General features: G+C 43.0%; 1 protein-coding gene across 2 annotated transcripts in view; it reads left to right on the top strand.

Moving 5' to 3' along the window:
* The first annotated feature begins 1068 nt into the window (after positions 1-1068).
* SAMD12 (sterile alpha motif domain containing 12) overlaps positions 1069-17169 on the top strand; it is a 384839-nt gene continuing 368738 nt past the window's right edge. The window contains exon 1 of one of the 2 annotated variants that reach the window (XM_070748248.1): positions 1069-1170. In XM_070748248.1, coding sequence (XP_070604349.1) covers positions 1158-1170 — 13 coding nt within the window. In that variant the 5' untranslated portion in view covers positions 1069-1157. The remainder of the gene's footprint in view (positions 1171-17169) is intronic. The other variant, XM_070748247.1, reaches the window with a different exon arrangement.

The raw sequence follows: 17169 nt of genomic DNA, 5'->3' as shown, positions 1-17169 counted from the left end.
TGTGTTAACTGTTCTGACCCACTAACAGACAGCAAAGAACCTACAACTCTTCCTGTCCGTGGATTAACAAAATAGAATTGTTTATTGGCCAAGTGTGATTGCACACACAAGGAATTTGTCTTTGGTGCATATGCTCTCAGTGTACATTTGTCATTCACAGAAAGAAACATTTCTGTAAGATACATTTCTGTAAAGATACATTTGTCAAGAATCATGAGGTACAGCACTTAATGATTGTCATAGGGGTCAAATAAGCCAGTGTTTCCCAACCTTGGCAACTTGAAGATATTTGGACTTCAACTCCCAGAATTCCCCAGCCAGCAAATGCTGGCTGGGGAATTCTGGGAGTTGAAGTCCAAATACCTTCAAGTTGCCAAGGTTGGGAAACACTGAAATAAGCAATGAAAAAAACAATCAATATTAATAAAAATCTTAAGGATACGAGCAACAAGTTACAGTCATACAGTCATAAGTGGGATGAAATGGTGATAGGTCAGTAAGGGTGTGCATAATTGAACCAGTGTGCCTTCAGTCTCCTGTCATAATGTTTCTGTTTTACTAGTATCATACATATAAATATTGTTATATCTTTGTATACCACCAATGCGTACTTGACAAAACAAACAAAACAAAATAAAACCACCCAATTTCACCTGTCCCTTCTTCTAATTTGACAGGGAAACGCTCAATCAAACCTTTTCCCACGCCAGGTCTCCGCTAAACCTTGCAATTGCGTTGCATGACGGGAACTGTAGTCCCCCTTCCCCCGTCGGGTCTGACTCCCTGGGGCAGAGCGAGAAGGCCGGGATTCGTCCTCGGCGGGGGACGGCCTCAGCTGGAGAGGCCCGGGTGTCCGCGGGCCTGAGGGGCCCCCTGTCGCGGGCCTCCCCGGCGCGGCTCCAGCCGGGAAGGCAGAGACTCCATTTCCCAGGCTGCAGAGGGGGAAAGGAGGGCGCTTTAAAAAAAAGCCTTTCCTCCGCTGCTGCAGGTTGAACTTCTCGGTTGGCAGATGAGCGAGAGGGGGAAAAGCGCGAAGGGAGAGAAAGAGAAGGAAAGAGAGGAGGGGGTGGGGGGGGAGAAGGGAGGAAGGAGGAAGAGGAGGAGAAGCATCTCTGGGCAGGCGAATTATGCATGCACTAAGCGAGCTCTGAGAGAGAATGGCTGTGGAAGGTAAGGGCTGGCGGTTCCTCCTCGCCTTCTCCTTTTTGCAAAGCCCGAGTGGCGCCCGCGGGCGCCTTTCCTCGTCCTTTTGGTCTCACCTGAGGGGAGCAAATCTCAGCCTGGCTTGGAACAGGGAGGGGGCAAGCATATCAAAGGCTTCACTGGCGCCCTTTGCCAAATGAGGGGTGTGTGTGTGTGTGTGTGTGTGGGAGGTTGGGGGGTGCCGGCCACAGACGGAGGCTTGTGGAGGTGAGCCGGCGAGGAACCTGCTTACTAAGCCCGCCGCGGCTTCCTTCTCTTTGCTAGGCTCCTGCATAGCTCCACTGCGGCGCTCGACCGACCGACCGCCCCCTCCCCCGACCTCGCTTGCGCTTTAGTTCAACGGAAAGACCCATCCAAATCTTGCATCACATAGACACCCCCTTTTCCCCTTCCGAGGGCCTTCGTGGAATCCCACCGTCCTTTAATTCCTTTTTAAATTTTGCAGCTGTTAAGTCAAATGTTGAGGTAATCGAGCGCCTGCCTGCCTGCCAGCACTTTCTGGGCTGAATCAGGTGAAGGCTACTACGTGGCTGCCCTTGAGGTTCACCTGAGGAGGCCTAAGCACCTCCGTTTTTTGGCAGCTCAGGTGGGGCTGGCCTGCTCCTGCGCCTTGCAAGGAAGCGGCAGGTCTCACATATTTAGGATTTGTAAAAATTTATTTATTTGTAAACATTATACGCTGCCCAACTCTACTTGGACTCTGGGCAGCTTACAACAACAACAACAACAACAACAACAACAACAATAATAATAATAATAATAAAAAACCAATTAAGAAACCTTTTCATCGCCAGTTTTGACAGCTCAGGTTCGGATGGCCCGCTCCTGCGCCTTGTAAGGAAGCAGCTGCGCTCACATATTTATGATTTGTAAAAAATTATTTATTTGTAAAAATTATATGCTGTCCAACTCAACTTGCACTCTGGGCAGCTTACAATAATAAAAAGCAACACTTAAAAAAAACAGTTTAAAAATATGCTGCTCAAAAAAAATAATGGGAACATTGAAAGAACACATCCTAGATCTGAATGAGTGAAATATTCTCATTGAATACTTTGTTCTGTACAAAGTTGAATGGACACAACAGCATGTGAAATTGATTGTCAATCAGTGTTGCTTCCTGAGTGGATAGTTTGATTTCACAGAAGTTTGATTTACTTGGAGTTATAGTGTGTTGTTTAAGTGCTCCCTTTATTTTTTGAGCAGTGTACATTAAAACCATACAACACTCTCAATCACTCATGGACGAATTAAGATAATAATAACCTAATGGCCCCAGGCTTGCTGGAAAAGCCAGGTGTTAATGGTTTTCTGGAAGGCCAGTAAGGTGGGAGTAGTACGAATCTCCGGAGGCAGTTGGTTCCAGAGCATCGGAGCTACCACAGAGAAGGCCCTTCCTCATGGCCCCGACAACTGACATTGTTTGGTAGACAAATAATGGAGAAGGCCAACTCTGGGCCCTTATTGGCCACTGGGAGGTGTGTGGTAGAAGGTGGTCACGTAGATAATCTGGTCCTAAGCCATGTAGAGTTTTAATATCATTGCCAAGTCCTTAAGCCTGTCTTACAAACCCCAGGATTTGGGTTCCCACCAAACCGCACTGTTGCCCGTTAACATGATGGATGAACTTGATCTTCTCCCAGATGGCTGTAATCTGCCCTGGGTCGTACCACAGGGGTGGGCTATTGCTTGGACCGAGTGGGGGGGACCCAGTAGGTTAGCAAAAATGGGGCTCCATCCCAGAGCACCCAATTTGTACTGAAAGATGTTGAAAGAAAATGCAGGGTGTCCTGCATAAGCTATATCCACAGTGTGGTAGTAAAAATTTTGGTAGCCCTTCACTAGTCATATACATTGATGAAATAGAACAACGAAATACAGTAGTTTTTGGTGCTGGCTGGGTGTCCTGCAAAGAGGGCTTGAAATCTTTGAAAAAAGGCTAAAGAACGTGGGGAAATATTAAGGGCCTTTCCCATCCTTCCCAACTCTTTTTTTTTCGGTTGCTATGTGAGATAGTAAGAGTGGTCTCAACCTTGCTAATCTTTTGAAGTCCAGAGGATTCTACAAGAAAATCTTCAGCAGATAGAAGAAGAAAGATGGAATTAGGCTGATAGAGAACCCCACACACTGTTCCCATTTGAGTCACAATATAAGCAAAGCTCGGTGGTTAAAGACACTGACCTTGGAGAGATGCCAGCCCGGGTTCGAGACCTGAGCTCCATGCATTGGGGTGTGCTCCGGTTACGTAGTCTAGCTCCTGTCCACTTAGCAGTTTGAAAGCATGCAAATGCTTTATTAGGTATGATTATTAGGTATCACATTGGCGGGAAGGTGTTGGAAATGACCTATAAAGCCCTACATGGCATTGGTCCAGATTATCTGCGGGACCGCCTTCTGCCATATGAGTCCCAGCGACCAGTTAAGTCCCACAGTGTGGGCCTTCTCTAGGTCCCGTCAACTGGACATTGTCACTTGGCAGGGTCTAGACGGAAGAGCCTTTTCTGTGGGAGCCCCAGCTCTCTGGAATCAGCTCCCCCCAGAGATTTGTACTGCCCCCACCCTCCTTGCCTTCCGCAAGAGCCTTAAGACTCATTATGTCGCCAGGTTTGGGCCGATTAGATCTTGGCCCCTGGCCAACGAATGATTGTATCGTTGCTGTAGAAATGGGTGTGATTGATTTTAACATAAGTAGGGATTTTAGATAGTTATGTAATTTTAACTTAATTGGATTTAATCTTATTGTAACCTACTGTTTTTATATGTTGTAAGCCGCCCTGAGTCTTCGGAGAAGGGCGGCGTAGAAATAAAATTAAAATAAAATAAATAAAATGAATAAAATAATAAAATAAAATAAAATAATAAAATAAAATAATTAAAATTAATAAACAAAGTAACACCATTCTGTGCACCTTTGATGCACTGTATAGCCATGGAAAATACATGATCATGGAAAATGGCCTTCTGCCTCACATTTCCCAGTGGCCGATCAGAGCCCACAGGGTTGACCTTCTCCCGGTCCCGTCGGTCAAACAGCGCCGATTGGCGAGACCACGGGGGAGGGCCTTCTCTGTGGCGGCACCTTCTCTCTGGAACCAACTATCCCTGGTGTTCTGCACTGCCCCCACCCTCCCGGCCTTCCGGAAAGCCTTAAAAACATGGCTCGGTCGGTAGGCCTGGGGCCCTTGAGCTGCGGCACAGTCTGCTCTGGCCTAGAAGTGATGAATGTTTTTTGTATTGGGGTTTTAAATTGTATATCGTTTTTGCTGCTGTACGCCACCCGGAATCCGTCAGAAGTTAGGCGGCCTATAAAATTAATAAAATTCAAATTCAAAATCTCTTCAGAAAACAATGGCTCTCTTGGCTATGAAACAGAAATGAGTACTGTGCCGAGAGATAGACACCACTAGATAGGGAAACCTTTACCTTTTTATAATAAAAGAAGCTCCTTGACAGAGATGGATGATTATTTTTTTTTTATTATTATTATTATTATTATTATTATTATTATTATTATTATTATTATTACTACTACTACTACTACTACTACTACTACTACTACTACTACTACTATTATGATTTCTATGCCGTCCCTCTCTGAGGACTCGGGGCGGCTAGAACAGGGGTATCAAACTTGAGGCCTGGAGGCCGGATGCGGCCCACGGGATACTTAGATTTGCCCTGGAAATAGTGAAGGACTGACCCACAGTGCCTTTGCCAGTGAAAACAGACCTGAGGTGCCCCTGATCTGAGTGACATCGCTCGACCATGCCTTTCCCCCGAAGTCAAACACATGCCTGATGTGACCCTCCATGCAATTGAAATTGACACCCCTGGTCTAGAATAGTGATGTCAAACCTATGGCACGGGTGCTACAGGTGACATGCTGAGCCATATCTGTTGTTATGCAAGCTGTTGCCCTAGCTCAGCTCCAACAGGCACGTGTGTGCCAGCCAGCTGTTTTTTTGGCTCGCACAGAGTCTCTGGAGGGTGTTTTTGGCTTCCAGAGAGTCTCCAGGGAGATGGGGGAGGGCGTTTTTACCCTCCCCCAACTACAGGAAAGCCTTTGGAGCCTGGGGAGGGTGAAACATGAGCCTACTGGGCCCACCAGAAGTTGGGAAACAGGCCATTTCTGGCCTCCAGAGGGCCTCCGGGGGGTAGGGGAAGCTGTTTTCGCCCTCCGCAGGCCTTGAATTATGGGTGTGCATTTTTGGGGGCATTAAACCTTCGGCTTCCACTTTGGTTGTCCCTTATCCACTTGGTTAAAAGCTTCTTGCCTCTCTCATTTAATTATAAATCTCTTGGGCGTGGGTTGGACTAGATGACCTACAAGGTCCCTCCCGACTCATTTTAATCTGTTTTAATCTGTTAATAACAACAACAACAGCAACAACAACAATAATAATAATAATTTATTAGACTTGTATGCCGCCCCTCTCTGAGGACCCAGAGTGTGGGCGCACACTCTTTCAGCCCCTGAAGAAACAAAGGTTCGCCATCACTGGTCTAGAATATGAAATAGAGTTGAATAAAATGCAATTGATCTTTCAGCACTGTAGTTTTTAGACATTGAGGTTTCTAGGATTGGAGTTGCTTGATAAAATTAGCGTAACTTAGGCCTCCCCTCCAGTAGCATCTCTTCTGCAGGGGAGGCTCAATGGCTAAATATATTACCTAGCTGAGCATGAGAATCTATAAATCAGTGGAAAGCAGTAAATAGCATTAATGCTCCCGTTGCAACTTATATTAATGCCTCTCTTCCCTCAGCATGATCTGCTGCTGAAATCCTTGTAATTCTCTTTTTAGTAATTCTTGCCGCTTTCCCCCCATTTTTAATCTCATTTCTGTACTATTCACCCCCTCTGAAAATTAAATTCCAGGTTTTCTGGTATTGCTGATGTTTCTGGCAAGAATCTAGTCCGCAGCAGATAAGGGTAGTCTTTTGCCAATCCTTTCTTGTTTTGTTGTACTGTAAAAGAACAGTTTTGCTTTCTGCTTAAACCACCAACAAGCCTTGATGTGGAAGTTTTATTACACTCTTCCCTTTTTAAAAATATTTGTTCATCTAATCAGACCATTTTAATTAGTATATTTTTCAATGATATGCCTGCATTTTAGAAGGAAAGGCAGAAAATCCTGCTGGCTATTTTTCATATAATTAAGTCTTGCAATATTCTTCTCCCATTCCACTCAGAGTAAGATTATCTCAAGTACTACCATAGTAGCAATGAGAGTCAGAAAAGTCATTGTCCTAGCATAGCATTTATTGATGCACTTAAGCATCTTCAGATAAGAAAGACTTTTATTTTGCAAAATACAGTGTCTGTCTATTTGTCTGTCTATCTATCTATCTATCTATCTATCTATCTATCTATCTATCTATCTATCTATCTATCTTATTTATTTATTTTTATTTATTCAATTTTTATGCCGCCCTTCTCCTTAGACTCAGGGCGGCTTACAACATGTTAGCAATAGAACTTTTTTAACAGAGCTAGGCTATTGCCCCCACAATTCGGGTCCTCATTTTACCCACCTCGGAAGGATGGAAGGCTGAGTCAACCTTGAGCCGGTGATGAGATTTGAACCGCTGACCTTCAAATCTACAAGTCAGATTCAGTGGCCTGCAGTACAGCACTCTACCTGCTGCGCCACCCCGGCTCCATCTATCTATCTATCTATCTATCTATCTATCTATCTATCTATCTATCTATCTATCTATCTATCTATCTATCTATCTATCTATCGGTGTATCCTCGGAGAAGGGTGGCATACAAATCCAATTAAATAAATATCATCTATCATATCTCTCTCTCTCTCTCCATCCATCCATCCATCCATCCATCCATCCATCCATCTCTGACTTTCATTAACATCCATCTATCATCTATCAATCAATCATCTATGGTCTGTCAGTCCATCCACCCACCCACCCACCCACCCACCCACCTATCTTGCCTGCCTGCCTATAATCTATTTATCATCTATCATATACCTACCCATCTACCTACCATTCAAAAATTTCACAGTGGAAACAATACAAGAATATCAAAGCATAGCATTAAAAACAAACTTTAAAAATGTTCCATTTTTAAGCTCATTCAATGGAATCTTTTAAAAAATGTCTCAGCTTCATTTCATGAACCATCCTTCACGCTATCTTACAATCTGCTTTTGAAATTCCCCTCTGTTTGGAAATCAGCTTACCATGTGGCAGCGGGGGCTGTTGCCTGAAAAATACAAGCCCCCAATGGCCTGGGACCCATATGTGCAGTGTATTGGAGCCTTGCCTAGGAAAACAAACAACGGGAAGATTAAACAGCCAGGACAGAAATATGATCAAAGCTGTGGCAGGATAAAATTATAAACGTAAATGCATCGGCGGATTTCCCCCTGCCCCACTGCCTTTATCAATGGTTCTTGCAATAAGTTTTATATTTCCTCCATCTCTTCTTCAAGATTGTTCTCAGCTTTGAGCTTGGAAGAAGAAACAGACTGGGTTAGATCTGGGATGGATCTCAAGAAGAGTCACTAGTGTGTGTGTGACAGAAACATTTTTTTAAAAAATCAAAGTGATTTTTATCTCCAAAGAGATCTGATGTTTATCTTTTCAGCAGAAGATGCTGCATTGGTAAAAATAGCAAGTGTGTGCATAGATTTGTTCTGAATTGAAATGAAGGCTGGATGCAATTTGATGCGCAACTTGCTTGCAAATAATATCCTCTCTATTCATGTGTAAAACTAATGAATTTTGCTTCCTGGGATTGCTCAGCTACATTTAGCCTAAAACAGACAAGGCTGACAGTGAGTTGGAGATTGAGGTGAAGTTTCCATACATACTTCAACCTGCCTATGCTCTAAGGCAGGGGTGTCAAATTTGATTTCATTGAGGGCCGCATCATAGTTGTGTTTGGCATACATAGGGAGGCCAGGGTGGACGTAGCCAGCTCCACGTTACTCACATCACACCGCCCGAGTGCTCTGCCAGCAAAAATGGGCTCCTGAGCTCCATTTTCGGCTGCAACGGCCTCCTGCAACTCTCTGCCAGCAAAAAAAGAACTCAGGAGGGCCTCAAGCAGCCCCCGTGAGCTCTATTTCCAGCTGTGATGGCCTCCTGCAACCTTCTGCCAGCAAAAAAAGAACTCAGGAGGGCCTCAAGCAGCCCCAGTGAGCTTTGTTTCCAGCTGTGATGGCCTCCTGCAACTCTGCCAGCAAAAATAGAACTCAGGAGGGCCTCAAGCAGCCCCTGTGAGCTCTATTTCCAGCTGTGATGGCCTCCTGCAACCTTCTGCCAGCAAAAATAGACATCAGGAGGGCCTCAAGCAGCCCCTGTGAGCTCTATTTCCAGCTGTGATGGCCTCCTGCAACCTTCTGCCAGCAAAAATAGACCTCAGGAGGGCCTCAAGCAGCCCCAGCGAGCTTTGTTTCCAGCTGCGATGGCATTCTGTAACCCTCTGACACAAAAACAAGCCTGGGAGGGCTGCATGTGGCCTGCCTGAGCTCCATTTTTGCCAGCAGAGGCAACATGGGCCAGTCCTTTGCTGTTCCAGCGTGGCCCCACAGGCCGGATCTAAGTACCTCGCGGGCCGGATGTGGCTCGTAAGCCTTAATTTTTGACACCCCTGCTCTAAGATTTCAAGACTTTTCTGCATTCACCTGAATGTGCATAGAAACTGCCATAATTCCAATTCGGTCTAGTAATTAAGGCACCAGGCTAGAAAGTGGGAACCTGTGAGTTCTAGTTTAACCTTAGCCGTGAAAGCCAGCTAGGCAACACTCTCTCAGCCCAGCCCACCTCATAGGGTTGTTGTTGTGGGGAAAAGAGGACAAAGGAGTATAGGCAGACTTATAGCCACAAGTGAGCCCAATACCTCTGTTGCTGAGTGAGAAATCTATTGTTAAGTGAGTTTTGTCCCATTTTATGACTTTTCTTGCCATAGTTGTTCAGCGAATCACTAAAGTTGTTAAGTTGGTAACCTTAAGTCGTTAAGAGAATCTGGCTTTCCCCGTAGACTTTTCTTTTCAGAAGGTCATAGAAGGGGATCATGCACCCAGGACATTACGACCGTCATAAATATGAATATGATATCCATTTATATTACATATTAGATATTTATAATGCATAAATGCTGCCCTGAGTCTCCTCGAGAAGGGCGGCATAGAAATCAAATAAAAAATAATAAATAGATAGATAGATAGATAGATAGATAGATAGATAGATAGATAGATAGATAGATAGATAGATGATAGATAAAGTTAGGTTTAGAAAGTTCAAGGCCTGTTTCATTTTATTCAGTCATTCTTTTCACAAACCTTTTGCATTTGTTGTGTTTTCAAAGCAATCTTCTCTACAATCTCTTTTTCTACTGCTTCTAAACCTCCTTCTAAACTTTTCCAAAAATTCTCCGGGAATTCAGATGCTTGGGAATAGTTCCTTAGGACCTAGTTCCAAAGGTCCTTAGTATGAAAAACAGTTACAGGTCACTCTTTTTCAAGCTGGTGGTAACTTCAAATGGTCACTAAATGAATTGTTTGTAAGTCGAGGGCTAAATGTATTGTCTACATTTCCTGCCCGGAGTTATTTGTAAAGTAATTCCCCACTATCATGTCAGAGCTGAAGAAGCTTCTTTGATGAGAAGTGAAACGTCTTCAAAAGAAAGAAATCAGAAGGTCCAGTTGCCTCCTGAAAAAACACCTTTAGGGTAATAAAGGAGGGGTAGAAATAGAGAAAACAGAAAACAAATAATTAGGAATCAAAAACATGTGTTTTTGCCTACATTTAGTTCAGCCCACATGCCCTAAAACTTGTATAGATTGCTTAACAATGGTTCTCAATCTGGAGGCTGGGACCCCTTTAGGGATTGAACAACCATTATACAGGGGTCGCCTAAGACCATGGGAAAAGACAAATTTCCCAGGGTATTAGGAACTAAAGTTGCATTCTGGCACCTTGGAACATATTTTTACAATCCAACCAATCAGGCATTTACAGTGTGGGTGTCTCACTGACCCCTCCTGCAAATCACCTTAAAGCTCTGTTGGGAGAATTGGCACTAGACTTATGGTTGGGGGTCACCACAACATGAGAAACTGTATTAAGGGCCCCCACAGCATTAGAAAGGTTGAGAACCACTGGAGAAGAAAACAGGATGGTTCCTATGTGTTCAACCTTTGTAAACAATAGAAACTCAAAACAATAGCCTTTCCCTTTGTTTGTTTGTTTATTATTTATGTCCAAAGCAGTTATCAGTTCAGATGACAAATCTTCAGGATTCAAGCTTCTGCTATTATCCAGTCAGCTTTGGACAGCCCTGTGAAAGTATTTGCACATTAAAAGCTTCAGTGCTTCCTCCTTCCGCGGCCAAAAAGTATATTTTTTTGGCATCTTCCCCATTCTTTCTGTCTGAGAAGAAAGATTGGCCCAGAGTTTTTCTTTGCTACATCCTGGTGGCTTGAATCAATCCGGTAATAACTTTCTGTATCAAAGAGCAACAGGAAACCTTTCAGGTTGTGTGAAAAAAAAACCAAAACAGAGGACAAAATCTTTTCCAGCTATAACGTCAGATAAGGACAGAGCGTTTCTTGCAAAACTTTGGGAAGTATCCTAACAAATTAAGTTCCTTATTCTAGGTTTGCTGAAGCAAGAGGGGCCAAGGTTTTCTATAGCCACCTTATCTGAATTTAGATATTCATGCACAGAAGCAGAATGGAAACGAGAGGTCTTTCCTTGTCGGTGGGAAAGTTTGAATAAAGAAAGAACAATACACACCCCGTTAACTTCCTAATCAAACTGTAAGTGGGAATCAGTTGAAAACCACCAGTAGGAGCCAGGCATTGCAGAGAACAAAGGACACAAGTCTCTGCTGATTAGGGAAATTTAATTATTGGGTATTAATTTCCCCTTTCATTATCAGAATGCAAACACTGGTAACCATTCTGAATGCGGAAGGCAAGAATGTTGCAGAAATTCTGGTTTTGCCAATGCATAACGCTGTCACACTTAGGTTACAAAAATGCAAATGACCATCAGAGGAAAGTGGAGAGAGATTTTACGGTATCGCCAGTGATGGGCTACCAAAATTTTTACTACCACACTGTGGGCGTGGCTTATGCAGGATGCCCTGCGTTTTCTTTCAACAACTTTCAGTGCAAATTGGGTGCTTTGGGGTGGAGCTCCATTTTTGCTGCCCCACTGCGTTCCCCCCATCTGGGCAGTAGCCCACCCCTGATTATCTACTATATAAAGTGTATGTACACACACGCATGCACAGCTCTTCTAAAATTATGCACATTCAACCTCATTTACTGCGATAGGAAAAACATATCCAGAGCCCAGAAGGGAAAAAAAGAAGAAAAAAAAATCAAAATTTTACTACTGGTTTTGTGGACCTGACCAAAATTTTGCTACCGGTACTGTGTACCTGACCATACCCGTAGGGGCCCATCACTAGGTATCACTAGCAACCAGTTGCTAAGTCCAGTTATTGTCACCTTACACTGCACATGGAGTCCTCATTTAGTGACTTATTAATTAATTAGTTCATTTAGCAACCATGCACAGCTACAATGGTGACGAAGTAAAAACTTTATGACCAGTCCTCACATTTGCCACCTTCACAAGTCTGTAAAGCCAAGGAAAGCTGGAGGAAGGTTTCACTTAGTGACCACTTGGCTTAACTACCAAATTGCCAGTCCTAATTGTGGTTGCCAAATAAGGACTAGCTATATAAGAAGGTAGTCGGGATCCATTATTCAGAAAGTGGTATTAAGTTCTATATTTCCAATGTGAATAATATAGATTTGCATGTGGGCAAAAAAGAGGCAGAGAAAAGGGAAAAATATGGGTTTACACTGCCCCAAACAGGCCCTGTGCACAATCTAGGGATTGTCCTGGACTTACAATTTCTGATCTGCAAAAATAGCAATAACGCTTACACTTATATACCACTTTACAGGGCTTGACAGCCCCTTCTAAGTGGTTTACAGTGTCAGCATATTGCCACCAACAATTTTGGGCCTTCATTTTACTCACCTTGGAAGGATTGAAAGCTGAGTCAGCCTTGAGCCTGGTGTGATGTGAGCAAATACAAATCTAAATCTAAATCACAATAATAATAATAATAAATAATAATAATAATAACAACTAGTTGGGTTTGGCAATATATAAAATAAACAACAACAACAACAACAATAATATAATAATAATAATAATAATAATAATAATATTTTATTATTATTTATTAGATTTGTATGCCGCCCCGCTCCGAAGACTGTATGCTTTACATGTATTAGAACACTATTGCTTTAAGAGGTAGTGTTAAGGATTGCCATAAGAGGGAGCCAGAAGCATGATTCGCTCCCTCTGCTATTTCTGTTTTGTGTATGTGGCTATACAGTATTGTAGTAAGAACTGTGTGCTAAATGCCAGTTTTTGTATTTGTAAGCTGAACAAGTGAGGCTTATAGTATTGTATAAGTATTGAGAGTTAACTGTGTATGACTAGGACTGTTCTTGACTAAGATATTTCCAAAGTAAATAATATTTTATACACATAATGTATCTGAACTGTATTACTGAATTATTACTTGTATTTCTGGGCTGTCAGATGGATATCTGCTAGACCTCCACATTTCCTCTGTGTACGTGTATCTTTGACCACTCTGGATCAAAGATCAATCTGTACACTTCTTAGCAATGATGAAGGTGACTATGGATAATGGACTCCATCTTTAAATATATAAGCCTATTGAGATGGCTGTCAGTGAAGGCCTCTGTTTTGGCTTTCAGAAGGTGGCATCGCTTGTTTCCTTCTAGTTGAAGTGAAAGAAATAGGTCAGAGCTGACAGGTTTGCAATCTTTGTTAACATAAAAGTTGTTATTTTCCTCTTTGATACAGTAGAAGAACTGGTTACTGCATTGCTATAGTGGAGATGGAAGAAGTCCAGCAGTAGCTGCAGAATAAGTTCAGAAAGCAGTTGCCAACTTATCAAAGCCCCACCTTTGCGTATGTGTTGATGTACAGTGATCCCTTGTTTTTCACGGGGGATGTGTTCCAAGACCACCCGTGAAGTAGAGGAAAGATATTTTTTTTATGTATTTAACAAGTATTTGGACTTTCAAAACCCACCCTTTGCATTAAACAGTAATTCTATAATGTTTCTCAGCTGGAACTAGATGTGATATCCTACCAGTTTCTTCAATAGAGTGCAGTAGTACTGTAGAAGATTTTTATGAATTTTTAATGGATTTAAAATTTTCAATGGATTTAATGGATTTAAGCCCCCCTTAAAAACCGTGAAGTAGCGAATCCGCAAAAGATGAACCATGAAGTAGCGAGGGATTACTGTACATGTGAAACCTTTAAATAGGGATGGGTTTTAACTAGGCAGGCACAGTTGCCATGAAAACATTTTTGACACCCCAACCCCCCTTACTCACAAATGCCCCTGGCTGTTGTTATTACTTATTAGAGTTGGAAGGGACTTTGCAGGCCATCTAGTCCAACCCCTGCTCAGGCAGGAGTCCCTATACCAGTGATGGTGAACCTTTTTCCCTTGGGTGCCGAAAGAGCGTTTGTGTGAGTGCCCACACCCTCTGGAACCAGCTCCCCCCCCAGAGATTAGAACGGCCCCTACTCTCCTTGCCTTTTGTAAACACCTTAAAACCCACCTCTGCCGTCAGGCATGGGGGAATTGAGACATCTCCCCCGGGCCTAAACAGTTTATGCATGGTATGTTTGTGTGTATATTTGCTTTTAATAAGGGGTTTTTAGTGTTTTTAAATTATTAGATTTGTTGGACATTGTTTTATTGTTGTTGTGAGCCACCCCGAGTCTCCGGAGAGGGGCGGCATACAAATCTAATAAGTAGGTAAGTAAGTAAGTAAGTAAGTAAGTAAGTAAGTAAGTAAGTAAGTAAGCAAGCAAGCAAGCAAGCAAGCAAGCAAGCAAGCAAGCAAGCAAGCAAGCAAGCAAGCAAGCAAGCAAGCAAGCAAGCAAGCAAGCAAGCAAGCAAGCAAGCAAGCAAGCAAGCAAGCAAGCAAGCAAGCAAGCAAGCAAGCAAGCAAGCAAGCAAGCAAGCAAGCAAGCAAGCAAGAAAACAAACAAACAAACAAACAAAAAATATAATAATTCAATGCCTGAAGAGGGTGAAAACAGCCTCCCCCACCCTCCGGAGGCCCTCTGGAGGCCAGAAACTGCCTGTTTCCCAACTCCTGGTGGGCCCAGTAGGCTCTTGTTTCGCCCTCCCCAGGCTCCAAAGGCTTCCCTGGAGCTGGGCGAGGGTAAAAACATTCTTCCCCCATCTTCCTGGGGGCTCTCTGGAAACCAAAAACGCCCTCCCAGAGCCTCTCTGCGAGTCAAAAATCAGCTGACTGGCACACATGCACATTTAAGCTGAGCTATAGGTTCGTCATCACTGCCCTATACCATTTCGGACAAATAGCAGTCTAATCTCCTCTAGAATGTCTCTAGTATTGAAACGCTCACAACCTCAGGAGGCAAGCTATTCCACATGTTGATTACTCTCACTGTCAGAAAGTTCCTCCTTATTTTGAGGTTGAATCTCTCCTTGTTCAGTTTCCTTCCATTATTCCTAGTCTGGCCCTCTGGTGCTTTGGAAAACAGCCTGGCCCCCTCCTCTCTGTGGCAGCCCCTCAGATACTGGAACACTGCAATCATATCTCCCCTTGTCCTTCTTTTTGGTAGATGAGCTGTGCCCAGTTCCTGCAACCACTGTAGTTTCCAGTCCCCTAATCATCCTGGTTGTTCTCTTGTAATATCTGCAAAACGTTGCAGAAGACTCAGGGAAATCTTTGGTGGGATAAAGCAACTTCTCATTATCTACAGAATGGTAGGATTATGGGGGTTTGGATTTTTTTTTTTTTGTGTCTTAAATTTTAACTTAAGCAAACCTTCTATTCCTTACTCAATTATCTCCAGCTTGTTTTGAAGCTATTGTTCTGTCGGCGACTACTTCAGCTTCAACCACAACAACACAAGAGCACACAACAGATTTAAACTTAATATTAACCACTCCAAACTTGACTGTAAAAAATATGACTTCAGTAACCGAGTTGTCGAAGCGTGGAACTCATTACCGGACTCCATAGTGTCATCCCCAAACCCCCAACACTTTACCCTTAGATTATCTACGGTTGACTTATCCAGATTCCTAAGAGGTCAGTAAGGGGTGAGTACAAGTGCACTATAGTGCCTTCCGTCCCCTGTCCTATTGCTCTCCTATATCTCCTATAATAATAATTTAATAATAATTTATTAGATTTGTATGCCGCCCCTCTCCGAAGACTGTTATACCTTTCTTCTATTCCTATATCTCTTCTTCTATTCTTTCATTGATATGTTCTATTACTATACCTTCTTTTCTATTATTTCTTAGATATATTTTACTATGAGTATCTCCTTTATAACCTTCATCATGTATTTTACTATGTATATATAGATATATACCCACTAAAACCCTCATTGTGTATTGGACAAAATAAATAAACAAACAAACAAACAAACAGCACCTCAGACCTTTGCTTTTAGTTACACGTGTTGTATGCACACTTCAATTTGCACCCAGATTTTGTTTTAGCTCAGATTTGTTTTGCGAAACATTTGCAATCAAAACCTATGCTGATAATTTAGATTTCAAGCTTTCTGTTTTCCCCAGAAGGAGCCACAGATGCACTCAGAAACAGCCTTTCAGCTGATTTTATGGGGTATGACCCAGAAGCAGCTACAGTTAGGGCAGGTGTTAACAAATGGGCTAGTTAGACGGTGAGAAATCCGCTTTAACTCTAAATATCAGTGTGTCAGAGTTTGCAGCACATAAGTAAATGAACCTCAGCAGGATTCAATTCTATATATAAAAAAACTTCTTTGTATTCTATACCATACAGCAGAATCCAGAAGTACAAAATTTAGAAGCATGGAAGTAATTGTGCGCAGCTGGTCATGGATCTCAAAGAATGAGAGACAGTTGTGGCGTGGTACCCTAGGCTCGTGTACCTGGCACCCAAGTCTGATAATGAGGAGGTCAGAGAGGATGTGGTGTCAGAGACTGAAAGCCAACCAGGGCCTTCTGCACATGAGTGATTCAGGAGTTGCACATGAGTGATTCAGGAGTTGCACATGAGTGATTCAGGAGAAGGAGCCTCTTCTTTATGCTAGAGCCTGCAGAGCTGCTAGAAGGCAGGAATGATTAAGCAAGAGGAGGTCCCTGCATAAATAGATCTGTAGAATAATCGAAGAGAGATATCCCTTAGACCATTTAGGCTTCGTCACGTCATGATTCAGTACAGAAATCAACTTTCGTGTTCCAGTTGTTTGTTCTGATTTCTCCCTTGGATATTATTGTTTAATGATGAATTACAAACTGGTAAGTTGGACTAATTACATCTGGGCTTCCTGCCAACTCAGAGTAAGTCAGTGAATGAGATCCGTGTGATCAAAGAAATGAAGTGTTCTTCATGTTGTGGTGATGGGCAACCATAGTGCCAATTCTCTCAACAGAGCTTGAAGCTGATTGGCAGGAAGGTCAGAGGGACACCCCACTGTAAACACCTGATTGGTCAGATTGTAAAATTATGTTCCAAGATGCCAGAATAGAAGCTTTAGTTCCTAACAATGTTGTTTGGCGGGCCCCAGGGGAAGAGCCTTCTCTGTGATGGCCCCGGCCCTCTGGAATCAACTTCTCCCAGAGATTAGAACTGCCCCCACCCTCCTTGTCTTTCGTAAATTACTCAAGACTCACTTATACCACCAGGCATGGGGGAGTTGAGACACCTTTCCCCCAAGGCTTCTTTATATTTTGTTTCATGTTTGGTATGAATGTGCTGTTTGGTTTTTAAATATACAGTGATCCCTCGATTATCGCGAGGGTTCCGTTCCAAGACCCCTTGCGATAATCGATTTTTCGCGATGTAGGGTTGCGGAAGTAAAAACACCATCTGCGCATGCGTGCC

The sequence above is a fragment of the Erythrolamprus reginae genome, chromosome 3 (genome assembly GCF_031021105.1).
Source record: "Erythrolamprus reginae isolate rEryReg1 chromosome 3, rEryReg1.hap1, whole genome shotgun sequence".
Taxonomy (NCBI): domain Eukaryota; kingdom Metazoa; phylum Chordata; class Lepidosauria; order Squamata; family Dipsadidae; genus Erythrolamprus; species Erythrolamprus reginae.
Note: the sequence above shows the minus strand (reverse complement) of the source record. Positions and strands in the feature narration are given on the sequence as shown.